Raw genomic sequence first — 19,657 nt, 5'->3', positions numbered from 1 at the left:
TACCACATATCCTCTAACAATCTCTCTTCATTCCTAAAAACAATGCAATTAATGTTTCCCTGGACTGTGGCATTGACTATAAACTGCCCAACTGATATATTCATTGAAAATAGGTAAGCAAACAAGCAATCAGTAGTTATGAACTTAACTAAGACCTTTGCAATGAGTAAAAAATACTACCATGTTTAACCCTCTTGCACAAAAACTGAAATGGCCTGGCTTGTCTATCCATTAAACAACCAGGCATATTGTTTAGTTTACAATATCTTGACAACTTTGAATATTTTTCATCCTTTAACCCCAATTGTAGATAAGAATCAAACATAATGATACCTAATAATAACTACACATCATTTCTGCCCAATAATTTTGTTTCTTTAATATTTTTGTATTTTTTAGCATCCATTTAGACTCAGCATCAATGCAGCATCAATGTGAAGCAGTTTTGATTTGCACCAATGCTACAGTCACTGTTTAAAGGCACCTTCATATACATATGGGAACTATTTAAATAGGGTTACCTAGTTCATAAAAGCAATTAATTCAAAAACAAGTGTTGATATCACAATTGAATACTAAAGTGGTATTCCTATCATTTTAAAATATTTTAAATATTGCAAATTCTTTTCTTTACTGTGTTGCAAAGTGGCTGAATGAAAATAGATGGAACTCAACTCCTTTAACATACTCCTCCAAGATATAAAATGTGACCAAGGTGAAAGAGGTCAAACCTTGCTCAGCCTGTTAAGTGAAAGCATGCATCCTATTGTAAGGAAGAGTATTCAACATATGTTTAAGGGGGGAATACGTGATTTTAGTTTCATTTTGGAGCTGTCCTCAGTGTCGTGGTGACAAGAAGTCTGTCAGCCTGTTTGCTTATCAGCATTTTAATAAGGTTTTATTACCCTTTAAGTGAAGAAGTGAGGGTTAGTAGTTAGCGAGGAACTAACAGGAAATAAAAACTGTTCGCTTGCCTAATGACAGATCCACAAACACGGAGGTAGAGAAAATTCCATAAGGGAGTCAGTCAGTGGTTGTGTGCATGTTTGTGCTAGAGAATGGAAATGGAAGTCTGGAACACTATTTTCAGAAGTTCAGCAAGAAACTAGGAACTAACACTTGGGAACTCATGCGTTTCCTTTGAAGTTAAAGTAACAGTGAGTTTATTTTGGAGTTTATTTTCGATGTCCCAGGGAGAGATACCAGCTAAGGCAAAAGTATCTAGTGAATGTGGAGTAATTTGTCAGAAGGAAACTAATTGCAACTGTGCCAGCCTAAGCAACAAACCTTGGTATGGAGACACTGATAAATCCTTGCTGGAGATTTAATTTGCAAGGATATCACTGACATAAAAATAATATTACAAGTTTGAGTCTTCTGTTGAATTTGCAGCAAAATTTTTAAAAACTTTTTGTTTAGTGTAATACAATTCATGTTTTTTTCTTGTCCAATGAGCATTTATTCATTATGCTAAAAGTACACTTGCAAACTCTTATAAATGTGTTCATTAACTGAACTTCAATGTTTAAAAAAAAGAAACAAAGTTAGGTCAATCAACCCAGGTTTCAGACTGGAATCTGACTTATTCAGTATTAACATCAGCTGGGATCATAACACTATTCGACATGAATTATTCATCGTGGTGAGTTATTTCTATGAAACAGCACAGAACCATGTCATACATTAGATACTTGGAAAGAATGGCAAAGCTGGGCTGTTCTCTGTCAATTAGTTAAAGCTACAAAAAGATTTGGTAGAAGTACTCAAAATCATGGAGGTTTTGATATTGTAAATAAGGAAAGCCTGTTTCCAGTGACTAAAGGCCAGAGTTAAATGATTGGAAAAAACATCAGAGGTCACATCAGAAAATATTTTTTGCACAGTGAATTGTGATCTGAAATACAGTTTGTGAAAGGATGGTGGAAGCATACTCAGTCGTGTGTTTCAAAAGGAATTTCACTAAATACTTGAGGGCGGACATGTACAAAGTAATACAGTAGTGGGACTGAATAAAGAGCTAGACCACGGGTCCTGCATAGAAATGATTAGCTGAATGACCTCGTTCACTGTTGATTTTGATATATTTTGTTCTTGAGTTTCTGTGTTTTGATGAATATGAAGTAAATGAATTGGTCCTCAGCCATTGATTTACCAAATATTAAATGTTTCAATGATATTTTCTTGTATTTACTCGGATAACATTCAGTCTATTGTTTTAAAACTAAATATGACAACAAAATATCTTACCTAATTTCCAAACAAATTCAATATGGTGTTATCCATGCAATCATTTGGAACAGAAATAACAACTTACATTTAGCAACTGTTCAAAAGCAAATGTAAACCCTTTTTTATAGTCAGTGATCCCTTTTGCCTGTATTTGATTAACTGCATCTTTGAGAACCTTCTTATTCCGAACATTAGCTTGCACAAGGTGTCTGAAGCAGCTGACAGATTTTGCTTGATTGTTGAACTGAAATATAGGAAAAGAGAAAACAGAAAAAATGAATTACGTTAATACATTAATTTGGTCCCACACTGTCATCACACTGGCATCTACATGACAATATGGAAAAGTTCCACATATGTTCTGTCCACAAAAAGCAAGACCAATCCAATCTGAACTATAATTACACTACTGGTCCACCTTCAATCCTTAACATAACTATATTCGACTATTTCAATCCTGGCCTTCCCTCTATCAAAAGATCATAAGTGGGAATGTTCAATCATGTTTATACAATATCCAGCATTATTCACAAGCCACTGAAGCAGTCCATGTAAAGATACTGCAAGAACTCGATAATATTCAGGCATGGACTTATAACAGGCAAACAACATCTGCACCACAAATGTGCCAGGCAATGACAACATGCAACAAGGGACAACACCACCAAGTCCCTTTAATATCCCATGGTATTTCATTGCTGAATTCTCTGTCATCAATATCCAGGAGCTTATAACTGTGTAGGAAATTAGTTGGACCAGTCATGTAAATAGTGTAGTGACAACATCAGGTTCTGGATTCTGGAAATTCTGCCATCTCCTGACTTCCAAAGCCTTTCAACTTTTTACCAAACACGTCAGGCTTGCAGTTCCAAAAACACAAAAGATACCCAATTTTATCTTTAAATTCACTTTTGGAATGTGGGTATCAGTGGCTGGACCAGCATTTAATGCCCATCCTAACTATCTGGTGGGTGGTTAAGAATCAACTACATGTAGGCCAGACCATGAAAGGGCAGATTTCCTTTCTGAAAGGACATGAGTGAACTAGATGCATTTTTACAGCATTTTAATTCAGATTTTTATTGGTTCCTATTTTTACCACATACCATGATTCAAACCCATGTTCCCAGAACATTAGCCTGAGGTTCTGGATTACTAGTCCAGTGACATTACCACTATGTCACAGCTTAAAGAAATCCATTTGATTGGCATTCCATCTACTAATTTGAACATTCATATCCTCCACCAGTGACAAAGTGACAGCAGTGTGCAAGATCACCAAGATATATCACAGCAAATCTCCAACAGCATCAGCCAAACCTGCGAATTTTACCACCTTGAAGGGCATGGGGAACAGATGCAAAAGAACATCATCGCTTCCAAGACACATATACTCCCGATTGTGGAGCTATATTGTTAATGCCTCATTGTTCCTTGATAATAAACCTGGTACTCCATCCCTAACGACACTGACAGTATCTAATCATGTGGTCTACAAGAGTTCAAGAAGACAGTTTGCCATCATTTTCTCAAGGTTATAAGGGATAGGAAATAAATACTAGCCTGGCTAATAGCACCCACATTTTCTGACTAAAAAATAAGTTCAAATTTAACCATGGAAAGTAGGTTTTCCAAGCCTTGAGAAACCTGGCAGTTTAATGGAGTCAAGGACATCACTTTTGAGGGAGGGTAAGTGACTCTATCATTCTGCTTATGGATCTGGAGAAGCAGAGGTTTTTCTTCATGGCCAGCCGGCATTTGTATGATCCCACAATATCACCATCCAGGCATTTAGACACACCACAAATATCCCAGGCTCAGCTGAAATTTCTATGGCAGTATCACCTGAACACCACACCCACAGATCCCACCTCCCTACCTTATCCTGTCATTCCAAAATGGGACATTCTCCAGGAACTGGTAACTGCCTCCTGAGTTCAGAGATTTGATAGCCTTTCACTGGATCATACACTTGTGTTTAACACACTGGAGCCAAAGGATTAGAACAAGGCCCCATGGGTTCCTGAGCCAACCAACGTTTTCCTGCAGCCTAACCTACAGACACTATACCTGACTGAAGACCAAGCCCAGAGTGACCAATGATTGACCAGAGTGACTTGTGGACAAGAACTTGTGAAAAACAAATCAGACAAATGGAGTTAAAACATAACACATGGGGTAAGTCTTCCGGTTTCTCAACCTGAGGGGAAGTAATGTCGTAGTGGTATTATCACTGGTCTGTTAATCCCCAGACTCAGGTAATATTCTGGGGAATCCCAACATGGCAGATGATGGCATCTGAATTCAATACAAATCTGGAAGTAAGAGACTAATGATGACCATGAATCATTGTCGGTTTGGTTCACCAACGTCCTTTACGGAGGGAAACTGCCATCCTTGTCCAGTCTGGCCTACATGTGACTCCAGACCCACAGCTATGTGGTTGACTCTTAACTGCCCAATAGGCAATTAGGAATGAGCAATAAATGCTGAACTAGCCAGCAACATCATCCTATGAATGAATTTTTAAAAACTTCTCCACCACCTAAGGGGTCACCTTCCACTTCCCGCACCAACCTCCATTGATATCCTGATCAATATATTTTGAGTGTTCATGCACCAGAACACCAGGCTCATTAAATGTTTGATTTCATACTCCAACCTATTGCTTGATATAATGCTCTACCACAACTGGCCTTGTGCCAGTGATTCCATTATCCTGCACTTATATTTTATTATTTAATCATCTAAAACACCTTAATTAATCCACTTTAATAGAAATCTTTAATACCTTTAGGCAGTTATACAGTGGCCTATAACAGAAAGATTGTGACAACGATTTTCATTTCAAATTCATGTCAGTTTACATACTGGTACAATTTTATTTGGATTGTGTTAATATAAACAAACATTTTCCCGTGGACATTATGGCACAGACAGTGCAATGCAGAAACAGGCCATTTGACCCAATCAGTATTAACTGATGTCTGTGGAGGATGCAAACAGTGATGTATTGGAGACAATTTATCACTCCCTCCAAAGAGTGCACTTTCGAAAGCTCCTTAATTTATATGTTTCTGTCTGTGACATAGAGATGCCTTTGCTAAAGGCCTTTGTCACGGTGAGACTTGATTCTTTCATTATCCTCTGACCAGATGGAATATTTAAGAGTACAGTGTGCATTTCAGCTTGGCCTGTTAGTAAAAGGATATAAAGAATTGGAAAGGTTGCAGAGAAAATTTACAAGGATGTTACCAGAAACATGCCAGCATAAATAATAGACAAAGAGTCGACATGCTGGATCTCTACTTCCTTAAAAAATAAAGGCTGAGAGGTAACTCAAGAGAGGTCTTTAAAATAATTAATTTTTTTCATAGTGGGAAAATAAAGGATTGGGAAGCTTAAAAAGACCAACAGAGGACAACAAAAAAGAAATAAAGAGGGAGAAGATTAAATATGAGGGTAAGCTAGCCAGTAATATAAAGGAAGACTGAAAGACTTTCTTTCACTATATATAGAGCAAAAGAGAGGTAAAAGTGGACATTGGGTCACTGGAAAATGATGCTGAAGAATAGTAATGGGGAACAAGGAAATGGCTGATGGACTGAATAATAAAGGTGATTAAATCACCTAGACTAGATGGACTAAACTCCAGACCTTTAAGGGTGATAACTGAAGAGATAGTGGAGGCAATAGCCTCAGGAATCGCTAAAATCAGGAAGGGTCCAAGGGGACTGGAAAATAGCTAACGTGACACCCCTGTTTAAAAAGGGAGGAAGGCAAAAGACAGAAAATTACAAACCAATTAGTCTAACCTTGGTCATGGGTAAGATCCTGGAATCTACTGTGAAGAATGAGATTTGATAGAACATAGAAGAATACAGCGCAGTACAGGCCCTTTGGCCCTCGATGTTGCGCCGATCCAAGCCCACCTAACCTATACTAACCCACTATCCTCCATATACCTATCCAATGCCCGCTTAAATGCCCATAAAGAGGGAGAGTCCACCACTGCTACTGGCAGGGCATTCCATGAACTTACGACTCGCTGAGTGAAGAACCTAACCCTAACTTCAGTCCTATATCTACCCCCCTTATTTTAAAGCTATGCCCCCTCGTAATACCCGACTCCAAACGCGGGAGAAGGTTCACACTGTCAACCCTATCTAACTCCCTAATCATCTTGTACACCTCAATCAAGTCACCCCTAAACCTTCTTTTCTCTAATGAAAACAGCCCCAAGTGTCTCAGTCTTTCCTCATACGATCTTCCTTCCATACCAGGCAACATCCTGGTAAACCTCCTCTGCACCCGTTCCAGTGCCTCCACATCCTTCCTATAGTATGGTGACCAAAACTGCACACAATATTCCAGATGCGGCCGCACCAGAGTCTTATACAACTGCATCATGACCTCAGGACTCCGGAACTCAATTCCTCTACCAATAAAAGCCAGTACGCCATATGCCTTCCTCACCGCACTATTTACCTGGGTGGCAACTTTCAGAGATCTGTGTACATGGACACCAAGATCCCTCTGCTCATCCACACTACCAAGTATCCGACCATTAGCCCATTACCCCATCTTTTTGTTATTCTTCCCAAAGTGAATCACCTCATACTTAGCTACATTGAATTCCATTTGGCACCTTTCTGCCCAGCTCTGCAGCTTCTCTATATCCTGCTGTAACCTGCCACATGCTTCCTCACTGTCAACAACTCCTCCGACTTTCGTGTCATCCGCAAACTTGCTCACCCAACCTTCTAACCCCTCTTCCAGGTCATTTATAAAAATGACAAACAGCAATGGTCCCAAAACAGATCCTTGCGGAACACCGCTAGTGACGGCACTCCATGAAGAAACTTTGCCATCAACTACTACCCTCTGTCTTCTTCCATCCAGCCAATTCCTAATCCAAACCTCCAACTCACCCTCAATGCCATATCTCCGTATTTTCTGCAGTAGCCTACCATGGGGAACCTTATCAAACGCCTTACTAAAATCCATATACACCACATCTACCGCTTTCCCCTCATCAACCTCCTTCGTCACCTTTTCAAAGAATTTCTGAATCCTCAGAAGTGTATGGTAAAATAGAGCAAAGTCAGCATAATAGGAGGTTATACCTGACATCTTCTAGAATTTTTTGAAGAAGCAACAAGCAGGTTAGACCAAGGAGAGCCAATGGATGTAATCTACCTGGACATCAAGTAGACCTTTGACGAGGTGCCACACAGGAGGCTACTGAGTAAGGGAAGGGCCCATGGCATCAGAGGCAAGGTGCTAGAATGGAAAGAAGCTTGGCTGTCTGGACAAATGCAGAGAGTGGGGATAAAAGGGTCTTTCTCAGAAAGGCAGCCGATGACAAAGTTGTGTTCTGTAATGTTCAATGTTGGCACCACAACTTTTCACTTTTTACATTAATGATCCAGATGAAGGGACTGAGGGCATTCTGGCTAAGATTGCAGATGATACAAATAGGTAGAGGGACAGGTAGCATTGAGAAGGCGGGTAGGCTGCAGAAGGATTTGGACAGCTTAGGAAAGTGGGCAAAGACGTGGCAGATAGAGTACAATGTGGGGAAAGTGTGAGGTCATGCACTTTTATGGGAAGAATAAAGGCATGGACTATTTTCTAAATGGAGAGAAAATTCATAAGTCTGAAAGGTAAAGAGACTTGGGAGTTCTAGTTCAGGATTCTCTCAAGGTAAACTTGCAGGTGAGTGTAGTTAGAAAGGCAAATGCAATGATGGCATTTATTTTGAGAGGTCTTGAATATAAAAGCAGGGATGTACTTCTGAGGCTTTATAAGGCTCTGATCAGACCACATTTGGAGTATTGTGTGCAGTTTTGGGCTCCATATCTCAGGAAGGATGTACTGGCCCCTGGGGCGTGTTTAGAGGACGTTCACGAGAACGGTCCCAGGAAAGAAAGCCTCAACATCTGAGGAGTGTCTGATGTCTCTGGGTTTATACTCAATGGAGTTTACAAGGATGAGGGGGAAATCTATTTGAAACATATAGAATACTGAATGGCCTCAACAGAGTGGACGTTGAGAAGATGTTTCCATTGGTAGAAGAGACAAGGGCCTGAGTGCATAGCTTTTGAGTAAAGGGAAGATCTGTTAGAACGGAGATAAGGAGAAACTTCCTCAGCTAGAGAGTGGTGAATCTATGGAATTCATTGCCCACAGAAGGCTGCGGAGGCCAGGTCACTGAGTATATTTAAGACTGAGTATCAAGGGGATCAAGGATTACAGGGGGAAAATAAGAGAATAAGTTTAAAAAAAACTTATGAGCCATGATTGAATGGGCTGAATGCCGAAATTCATATGTCTTATGGTAATACTATGAGGCTCACTGCTGGTCATATTGCACGTTAACCAAAATGGCTGGTTTTTGGAACAGTCCCAAATATGGATGGGTATGCTTGGCTAGCCACTGCCTATTGAGCATTAACATATGGGAAATAGCCAGGTAAGTGAAATTGGGCTTCTGTGTTGGTGGCTACATTTCTGTCGTCATTCTGGTTTCTTGCAAAGGAGTAAGAAAAAATAAGAAAAGGCTGAATTGAGAAGGCAAAGTTTGAATATTCAGTTGTGAGTTTCTCAGTGTGTCGAAGATACCCCTTACAGAGATCAGAGTAACTGTGGGGCCATCTGGGGCATGTTCAGGATTCTCCCACTGGCAAACAGGACTCCGTGAAATGCAATACAATTCTTGCTGGAAATACAAGGATGCCAATTCTGACAAACAACAGATTTTTAAAATTCTTTGTATTCTTCCTTTGGCACATATTCATGCTAGATTTGGCAAATGACTAGATTCTATAAAACAGATTGTACAGAACCAGCACAGCAGCTACGGTGAATTAAACTTAAAGCATGGAAAGGTTTTTACTCTCAGCTTTTGACCAAGCAGCAAGTGGCATAGTCTGTAGACAATACCAGCTTCCGTTATATGTGCCTCAGGTTTTACTGGTATAATTTATTTATAAATTATATAGAAATAAACAACGTCTATAGAATATTTGGAAAATATATCAGAAAAATACTATGAATTAAATACTCACCAATCTCTCACACAAACAAGGTTTCCTGGCATGTGTCACAGTTCCTATTAACCCAGACACCCTACTCTACATCACTGATCCAACTTCCTGCAGACTGCTTTGGCATGAAGGCTGTGCCCTTGGCTTTCTTTCAATTGGATTTCTACACAGTGCCGTCAAGCAGTGCAGTAACAATGTCAGATTTGACATTTATAACAAATTGCAAACACAAATCATTTTCCACCTGCCAGTCCCTCCTAATTGAACACTTGGCAATAAATACTTTTGATATTCTGAAACACAAAGTGAAGTTCAAAAAACATCTACATCTGTTCCCACTTTAAGGAACTGTGGGTATTATCTGAATCCAAACAGATAAAACAGGTATGTGACTCTGATCCACTGACAATGCAGCATAATAGATGGGACCATGGCCTATTGATGGTGAATTTCCTCACATCAGTTCAGACCTTGGTTTGAGCCACATTGGAGCAGGGATTATTATTGATATGCCCCGAGCAGGCTCAGGTACTTCAAGGGACAACCTGTAGTTTTCAGAGAACCTTGTCACCATGACCAGGTACCACTAGTCAGAATTTACAGAATAATGATGTATCAAAATGCAAATTAAGTTACAAATCATAACAGTGTTATCTAATTTACTGAAAATATATGTCTTCAGTGTGTTAATAAGCACAAGGTGGAAAAAATAAAGCAATTTTACATTCATAAAAAATATGAAATTGGAAGGATGCCAATCAGCATGGAAACATCCTGTCATAATTTGGTCAAAGTTTTCAAACAGGTCTGCCATAGAATCAGTGATCACTTGTCTTCCATCTGTAGGTGATGAAAAAGCTTAGATTAACACTCGAAATTGCCACAAAGGAACCGATGAGTAGACACTAGGGATAACTTTTCAATTTTCCACCTAGGTGCAAAATATATGGACCTGTATAGAGTAGGTTTGATTTTCATATCAAATTTTAAAATGCACACATTATACTGGTCATGAAGCTTGAGTTTTGTATAATACTAGGCGAAAGTGAGTACTGCAGATGCTGGAGATTAGAGTCAAAAGTGTGGTGCTGGAAAAGCACAGCAGGTCAGGCAACATCCGAGGAGCAGGAAAATCGACGTTTTGGCAAAAGCCCTTCATCAAGAATGAGGAATTTGTATAATACTGCATGGATCTTGAATGAGGTATTAAATTAGCATCCTAGTTACTTTCTCAGGGTAATGTAATGGGTTGTGCTATACTATTTAAAGAGCAGCAGAGTGCTAATCCAAATTCTGATCAATATTTATCCATTAACCAACAACTACACTGTAATTTGGTCATTAGTACATTTCTGTTTGTACATTGATTTGGTTGCTGAATTTCCTCCTTTGCAACAGTAACTATAAGCTGGACGGCTGGTTTGTGACGCACAGGGACACCAACAATGTGGGTTCAGTTCCTGCAACAACAGAGGTTGTCACGAAGGACTTTCCTTCTCAAACTCTGCCCTCACCGGAGGCATGATGACCTTCAGGTTAGACCACCTCCTGCCATCTCTCTCTGTAATGACAGAGCAACCCAAGCTGACTTTACCTTTACACACAACTGGTGCAAAATAAATGAAAGCTCTTGCTTTGAACATGGATGTAGAAAACAATGCAACTCTCTTAAATGTTTAGAGAGTACTATTTATCAGTTGGAATTGAGGATGTAGTTCACAAGATTGAAGATTTGCAAATAATGCGGGATATGTGGGACAGAGAAAGCAAAAAGGGGCAAATAACAACAGCCTTGTTAATTTCAAGTGCTTCATTTCCAATTGAAAATGCTCATAGACAGTAAAATAGCAAGAAATACACAACTGTTATTGACTTCAAAGGGACTTTAAGCTTGTCCTGATGATCAGCCATGATGATCAGAATTAATTAGGTGTAAAGCTATGTTTAAAGTAAACTCCTTCTGCACCTCATTCTATGGTAAAGGTTTTTAGGATGACTGGGTTTCCCTTTATATCATCGGAGGTGGTGATGGTGAATGCATCACTGGTGATATTGGTGGTTGTGACTCAAACAGCACATCTGTGAACAGAGATGAACCCAATGTCAATTGTAAGTGCTGAAAGGCAACAACCAACCTCAAAGATGGTGCTCCAGGAAGAGCCATTTTGAAAAGTTCTTCAGATATTTTAGATAAAATTTCAATAAAAGCTAATTCACACAATGGACTTAGGGAAGCTGAACTCTCCCTTCCTGACACAGACCTCAGACCCACTCTTAGCATCAGGCTTTGTCGCTGGTCCTGCCAAGGCCCCAGGCCTTATCTCACCTTCCAAGCTCCTTCTCAAAGGTTCATGAGTTCTCAAAGGGGTCACTGAACACAGACTCCAGTGACATCAGCCGCACATACCTCGGTGCTTGTTGTGGCCTGGCCTATCAGGTTGTCCCTTTATGGTCATGCCCATATTGAGAGGTTATAGATACTCACTGTCTTGCAGCAACTTAACGGAATGGAAGTGGGACTTTCAAACCTCTGCCCTTGGGACCTGTGCTGCCAGCCAATCCGTTTTACAAACGGGTCTCCAGTCCCAGCAGCACTAGAATCTGCAATGGATAGGACTGGGATCATGAGCCATGCTCCAGAGCCTATGTCCCCAGAATGCAAGACCAACTAAGTATCAGGATCACAGGACAGGGGGTGAGGTCCAGCAGCTGGGCAGGGAGCTGAGGTTGGGGCTATAGGAGGAGAGGTCAGTGGAGTGTTGGGTGGGGGGTGTATCAAAAGGAGGGTGTTGATTCATCACCGTACTTACCAGCCAAGCATGAAGCAGCGTGACATTCCAGGCATTCCTGCCTGCCCCTAAACTCCTCCAAACAGCCTGAAAATTGAGGCTCAGTGTGAAGTGGCTGCTAAATAGTCATCAACTGGATCTTCCAGAGGAAGTGGTGGAGGCTGATCTAATTACAACATTTAAAAGGCATCTGGATGGGTATCTGGATAGGAAGGGTTTAGAGGATATGGGCCAAGTGCTGCAAATGGGACTAGATTAGATTAGGAAATCTGCTCAGTGTGGACAGGTTGGACCAAAGGGTTTCCGTGCTGTACATCTGCATGACTCTATCTGTCCACTTGTGGGCTTCAATTTGGGCATGGGTAAGTGGACAGTTGGGAATTCCTTCCCTTGTGCTGTGGGCAGGAGATTGAAGAACAACCGGATTTATTGTCCTCGACATACCCAAAGAAAATAAAGGATATCATATAAAACAATAGCTTCAGGTGATTGACGGACAAGATGCAGAATGGTTTGGTGGTTCACATTGTTTTTGAAATTGGATATTTGAAATTGAAATACTTTTGAGGAGCTTATGTAGCAGCTTTAACAAGATAAAATGTCCCAAAATGTTTAATAACATTTTAAGGACTGGATATGACTTAGGAAAAAGTGCACTGAGAAGGTTATTCCAGATAGATAAATGTAATTGGCTCCAATGTAATTCTCATCCTTATTTAGTGATCTGTTGTACCTGAGATAAGATAACTACGTTAAAAATAATCCCTCTGTCACATTTGAAATAAGTTACACAATTTCAGGTTTTATATGGGTTTCAATGTTATATATTCATAATGACATCAAAATGAAAAACATTTTGAAAGGAGATGTAATTTTGCAGTAAATATGGCAAGATTAATTATTCTTTCGTGGTGATTGATAAATTGCTATTACAAAAAAAAATGCTGCCCGTTGGGCCAAATAGTATCAGATCACAAATTTCGACACTGGAGTGTAACTTCGATAATATAAAACAAATAAAGTGTGCGGGTACACCGTTAATTCCAAACTACTCTAGACATGTACAATGTGAGAGTTTATAGGCAGTGCCACACACCCAGTGCATCCAAAAAGTGTAACTTGGGGATCTTCCCATTTGCATGTTCCTTGCAGTGAAAGAGGAAATATGTATTTAAAGGAAAGTTTTTTTTGTTTTGCCACTAGGAATATTGTTTGAGATTGTTGAAGGGAGAACAAGTGGAATGCGAGTGAGTCTTAATGTCATCTGATTTGAGATTTTCAATGAACTAAAGACCAAAATTGGTTTCTGAACATTGTTTCACATTAATCATACTGTGCTATCTCTAAATGATTTCCAGCAGTAAGTACTGGTCAGGCTGAGATAAAGTCTGATGAGCTCAGTTAATAACATGAGTGTTTAGAATTCATGAGAAGATTCATTGAGATTCATTCACTGCTCATGATATTTCAGGTAGGCTGATGATTGTCAACATGGGACCATCTGAAAGAAAATGAAACAGTGCCCTGGGGGCAGAATGATTCATTTGAAAAGAACAGTTGACATTTGGAAATCAAGCTCAATTAAAACCCTTCAGGCAAATGATTTGTTTCAACCTCAAAAATAACCAGTGACATCTCACAAAATTGCAAGTGCTTATTTGTTTGCTGGACTGTTCGACTGTCACTTGTTTTTAATATACTGTGAAGTAAATTATACTCTGTTCCTATAATGCTACAGCCCAGTTTATTTTATCATGTATGCTAAACACCATACCACAATGCTCACAGAACTGCAAAGTTGTACTGATTCGGATTCAATCTTAACGAAGACGGAAGCAAACTACTGCTATGATTTTGCTGCAAATGTGTTTATTTGTCAGTGTGACAAGTTAGGGGTACTTTCTTCCATTTGAAAAATATCACAGTGGTGCACAGAACAGTCAATTTCACTCCAGTAAATAGTGCCACGTTTTTCTTGCTTGAGCTTTTTTCAAGGGGAAGATGTGGTTGCGTATTTAGTAACGTGATCACATTAAGAAATAAATGTCAAGCAGTCGGTTGTGCATTTCTCTTGATGAATTTGCTGGCAAGACTCCAATAATCATATAGCTGTTCGATTGTGGGCGGTTTTGACAAAGTAAATCTGCCAACGTCCTAATGCCTCGGAAAAATGTAGCAATTACAGGGTTTATTTATACAGCAATTTATAATAAAAAATATTAGCCCCGTTAATTTGAACAATGCACTCAGCATTCCCCTACATTATTGTAAAGGTTACTGATTGCTTCCCGAGTCAGTAACATTAGCAAAAATAAAGACTGGGTGTCCAATTTATACCTATTGTCACTTTTGTAACATTGGTTACAGGAGGAAACGATAATCTAATACCAGAAGCAGTTCCATTCTTTTTGTATTATCTCTTCTTGCTCTGCACTCTGAATAAATACTGGGAGAACCTGGCCTTAAAATCTTTCCCTGTGGGAAATTGTCTGGCCTCTGATTGTTGCCACGGTCTTGATGGTACAGCTAAAATCATGCATTTATCACATTGCAGCATATTGAGGCACAAATCCAAGCAACGGCAAGTGATTTCTCAGGTTATACTTAACATAGAAAACCCAAGGGAAATCATTCAAAGCCCTTCCAGCTTGATCTCCATTTTAGGTGGTCTCATCTAATACTTTTAGATAGCTTCTTTAATGGACTGAGCTGTGGATATGAGTGAAGTGTTTAACTTCAGTTTTTTTTTCTATTGAACTAAGTGTGGAACAGATGGGCTGGGGGAAGGAGACAGCAAGAAAATGAGGGAGTGAATGAATGAAATGGCATGTGTGAGAATTTAAAATTTCAAAGCATAGAGACACAGGCAGAGACAAATAAATCACCAACCTATTAAATGGAGTACATGAAATATAGCCTGAGAGAACTGGCAGAGGTAGACAGTACTGCACCATCAACAATTACCTGCATTTATATAGCATCTTTAAAAGAATTAACCAGCCCAGGATTAATTCACAGGGCCATTATAAAACACAATTTGATACTCAGCCACATGTCAAGATATTGGAGCAGGTTTTTAAAACATCTTAAAGGAGGAAAGAACAGTGAGGAGGTTTAGGGAGTGAATTCCAAAATCTGACAGCTGCAGTTACCAATAGAGAGGATAAGTTAAGGGATGCTAAATAAAAACAAGAGTTAGGGAAGCACAGATATTTTGGAGTGTTATTGGGCTGGAGGAAACTACATAGACAGGATGTGCCAGAACGATGAAGGGATTTGAAGTCAATGATGACAACAGATCTTGTGCATTACTGAAAAGAAAGATACATTTTGTTAAAGCATTTTGTCTTGCAACTTTCATGATAATTCACAAGAATACCAAAGCGAAAGAAAAAAAATCATACTGCATGAGCGGAGAATGCTGATTGGATGTCAAAGGTACTGTGATTGATAGGGGCAAAGTTATAGACATCAACAGTTAATGATGACTGACAGTTAACATGTACCATTAGACTGGTTGATCAGCTTGACCAGATAGCCTTATTCAAAAGCTTACAAAAGTAAATTCTCATGCAAGAACAATGATCGGCCAGGTTCAATATGACAAGGTTCATTCTTACAGCTCACTGCACTTATATATGCATTGCCTATCTAAAGCACAGAAGTGATGTTGCCTTATTCTCTCTGCTACCTATGTCATGACAATGGGGGAGAACGTCAAAGTAGCATGGACATTGTTCTAATCTCCAAAATGTGTACCTTAGAAAATGTTTGCAACAGGCAAAATAAAATGACTGCAGATGTAAATTCAATTGCTATCTGGCAAATTCCATATAGAACTCAGGTGTGTTGCACTTGTAGAGTGTTAGGGAAAGTTCAAACAGAGAACAGAAATCTAACAGGAAGAGATAACCAGGTGCCTGACTATCTTCCTTCTACCATACCCTCCACAGCTATAAGTAAGATCCTGCAGATTGTGTGTGTTTTGGCCTTCCAGGAATATACAAAACAAGGGGTTAAAAATCAATCGCAGCATCCGTCTGTGTGTGCTTGTGGCCCAACATCGTAGCGTATGGCCTGGTGTGCTTTGAGGATCACAGGTCTGAGAACATTCATTTTGAATTTTTTTGCCTGCAGCTAAAAGAAAGGGAGAGGAGTCTCTCTCATGTCAAGGCCTGTCAGTCAGCCATAGCTGAAAGCAATCAGGACAAATGAGTTACCATCACTTTACACACTGAAGAACCTAGAAATGAACTGTTCAACTATCAACGTCGATGTTCACAGTAATATTCATTGCAACGGCTGCAATATTCAAACAACTGTATATAGACTTCACAACCAATTAAGATACTAATCCATATACATTTTAAAAAAATATTTACCTTTCTGGACTCACCTCTTCTGCTTAGTGCTTAATTAATTCAATCTTTTTGTTAATTCAAGAAAGTCTGGTTTTATTAGCGCCTCCAAAACAAGTTCATTTGGGTCTGCCAGAGAAGTATTGACAAAGGAAGAGATTCTTTTAAAACTAACCTTGTTGCAACCAACAAAGGGGCGGGAGGGTGGGTGAATAGCCACAGAGAGCCAAGGTCACCCCTTGTCACCCTGGAACTCAACAGTTTAAGGTACCTGATATTAAACCAAAACAAACTGGGGAACATCATTCACGTACTTGTTACAACACCTATGATTGGTTCTGCACAACAAGAACTGGCCAAAGAGCTGGGCAAATTGCTCCAGCCAGCAATTGTGTATGCTTTCCTCAAACGCAATAATGGATTCCTTCAAATTCTTAAAGCCAATGCAAGTCTTGCATATGAATAACCCTGCAGTATCCATGTAGTCTTTTCATTTTGTTAGCCATTTCATCACTCTGGAAAGTTAAAGTGACTTGCACAGTCACACTATATCCTGGTGATCAAAATCTGCCACAATTTGGTATTCAATGAACATATGGACTCAGCAAATTGCACAAATTGAGTTCCGTTTTAACAATACCATGTATACCCAAATAGGTGGTGTTGCCATTAGGAACCCTGCTAAAGCCAGCTCTTGCAAGCATCTTTGTTGGGTTCCATGACAAACACGCCTTTGGTGGAATGATATCTAATGTCATGCTCTTTGCATACTTCTGACAGGAGATGATAACAGTGGCCATATTTGAATCTTCAGATGAACATAAGAGGTTCCTTACATTTCCTAATGAGCTCCATGCTGTCCTTAAATTCATACTTGGAAAACAGTAGTCAAGAGATCTCACTAAACTTGCTGTCCCAGTTGAAAACATAGCCAGTGATTCCCTACTACTATTTACTGCAAGCCTATCTTCATATGTCAACATATGCATTAGGATTCCTGCAGTTCCATACAGTTTATCATCAGTCTTAGCAGCATCCTTGCAGAGAGGCTCAAAGCTATTGGTTACTGTGCAGACTGAAAGAGGGCACATGACAGTCATCCTGGAAGACAATGTCTAGCCTGGTCAGATTGCTTCTCACTGCCCATCACACCCAAAGCTATCACTTTTGGTCCTGGAAAGTGGCCTGACTTCCTCAGCTTACCTGGGTGAGTTTTCGTTTTCTCAAAGATCTGAGGAACAGGTGAAACCAGCCACTTCACACTGATACTGTGGAGGAACAACAGGCGAAACCAGCCACTTCACACTGATACTGTGGAGGAACAACAGGCGAAACCAGCCACTTCACACTGATACCATGGAGGAACAAGTAGCGTTGGTCAGGAACAGGATGCTGCTGCCAACCAGAAACACATTCTGCCTATCACACCAACGAGTAACATGGTATATGAATTTCTGTTCCAGTGTGCTGCCAAGTATGTAGAACATTATCTTCCAAAGATTGACAGATCGTATTGAACACAAGATCCCTTCAGCTCTTCAGAACAAGGTATTAACCATACCCAATCATCCCAGTCTTGCAAAACACTGTCCAAAGCCAGTATGATTCCATCCTTGGACCATAAGACGTGGAAGCAAAAGCAGGTCATTCGACCCATCAAGTCTCCTCTGTCATGTAATGAGATCTTGGCTGATCTAATAGTCCTCCATTCCACCCTCAAGCGTTTTCCCCATAATGCTTGATTCACTTACTCATTAAAAACCATCTATCTCAGCATTCACTATACTTTATAACATAGCCTCTGCAGTCCTCGGCTGTAAGGAATTCTAGAGGTTGGCTGGAGAATATCCTCCTCATCTCTGTCCAAACTGGGCGACCCCCAACTCTAAGATTATGCCCTCTAGTCCTGGCCTCTCCCATAAGGAGAAACAACTTCTCTGCATCTAGCCTCTCAAGCTCGCTAAGAATTTTATATGTATCAATAAGATCTTCTCTCATGCTTCCAACTCCACTGAAAGCAAGCCCAACCTACTCAATGTTTCCTCATAAGAAAATCTCTCCATACCACGAATTAAACTCGTGAACCTACTCTGGACTGCCTCTAATGGTAGCATGTCTTTCCTTAGATAAAAGGTCAGAAATGCTCACAGTATTCTGGCTAGGGCCTTGTATAGTTTTAGCAACAGCTTTCTATTTTTTCAGTCCATCCCCTGTGATACGAAGGCCAATGGTCTATTTGCCTTCCCTCATGCCCGCTGAACATAAATGCTAGCTTTTTGTGGTTCATGCACCAGGGCACTCAAAGCTCTCTGTGCTGTGACTTTCTGCAGTCATTTTCCATTTAAATAATATTCAGTTTCTCCATTTTTTTCTGCCAAAGGGCAACACCTCACATTTTTGCCAGATTATATTCTACCAGCCATGTTTTATGCACACACCAATCGATATCCCCTCAGCAGACTCTGTGTCATCCTCACTACTTGCCTGCTCACTTATTTTAGTGTTTTCTGCAAACCTAGTGAAAGTACATTTACTTTCCTCATTCAAGTCAACAACATATATTGTAAATAATTGTGGCCCCAGCACAGATCTCTATGGCACTCTACTTAGTTACAAACTGCCCTCCTGAAAGTGCCTCCCCATTTCAAACTTCTGTTTTCTATTAGTTTGTCAATGCATTACCCATGATAAAGTATTTCCCTGAACACCATGTGCCCTTAGTAGTTGTTATAGGGGATTCTATGTAGTTGTTATGGGGGATTCTATAATTAGGGAGACAGATAGTATCCTTTGCAAGCCGGATCGGGAGTCTCGCATGGTGTGTTGCCTGCCCGGTGCCAGGACATCTCTGACCGGCTTGAAAGGATATTGGAGCGGGAGGGGGAGGATCCAGTTGTTGTGGTCCACGTTGGGACTAACAACATAGGCAAAGCCAGGGTGGAGGACCTGGTTGGGGATTATCGAGCACTAGGAAGGAAACTAAAGTACAGGTCCTCAAGGGTCATAATCTCTGGATTACTGCCCCAGCCACGTGCCAATTGGCATAGGGATAAGAAAATTAGGGAAGTAAACACGTGGCTAAGGGATTGGTGTGGGCAAGAGGGATTCCACTTCATGGGGCATTGGCATCAGTTTTGGAACCAGGGGAATCTGTACCATTGGGACGGTCTCCACCTGAACCGATCAGGTACCAATGTTCTAGCGAAGAGGATAAATAAGGTGGGGGGGGGGA

The 19,657-nt window shown here is 40.2% G+C and overlaps 1 protein-coding gene across 10 annotated transcripts in view; it reads right to left on the bottom strand.

The window, feature by feature from the left end:
- Window positions 1-19,657, bottom strand: part of LOC122561717 (voltage-dependent calcium channel subunit alpha-2/delta-1) — a 661,591-nt gene that overhangs the window by 155,219 nt on the left and 486,715 nt on the right. For all 10 annotated transcript variants that reach the window (XM_043713760.1, XM_043713766.1, XM_043713767.1 and 7 more), the window contains one exon: window positions 2,315-2,473. In XM_043713760.1, coding sequence (XP_043569695.1) covers window positions 2,315-2,473 — 159 coding nt within the window. The remainder of the gene's footprint in view (window positions 1-2,314; window positions 2,474-19,657) is intronic.

Source organism: Chiloscyllium plagiosum, chromosome 23, assembly GCF_004010195.1.
Source record: "Chiloscyllium plagiosum isolate BGI_BamShark_2017 chromosome 23, ASM401019v2, whole genome shotgun sequence".
Lineage (NCBI taxonomy): Eukaryota > Metazoa > Chordata > Chondrichthyes > Orectolobiformes > Hemiscylliidae > Chiloscyllium > Chiloscyllium plagiosum.
The sequence above is the reverse complement of the archived record's forward strand: the minus strand, read 5'-3'. Positions and strand labels throughout refer to the sequence as shown.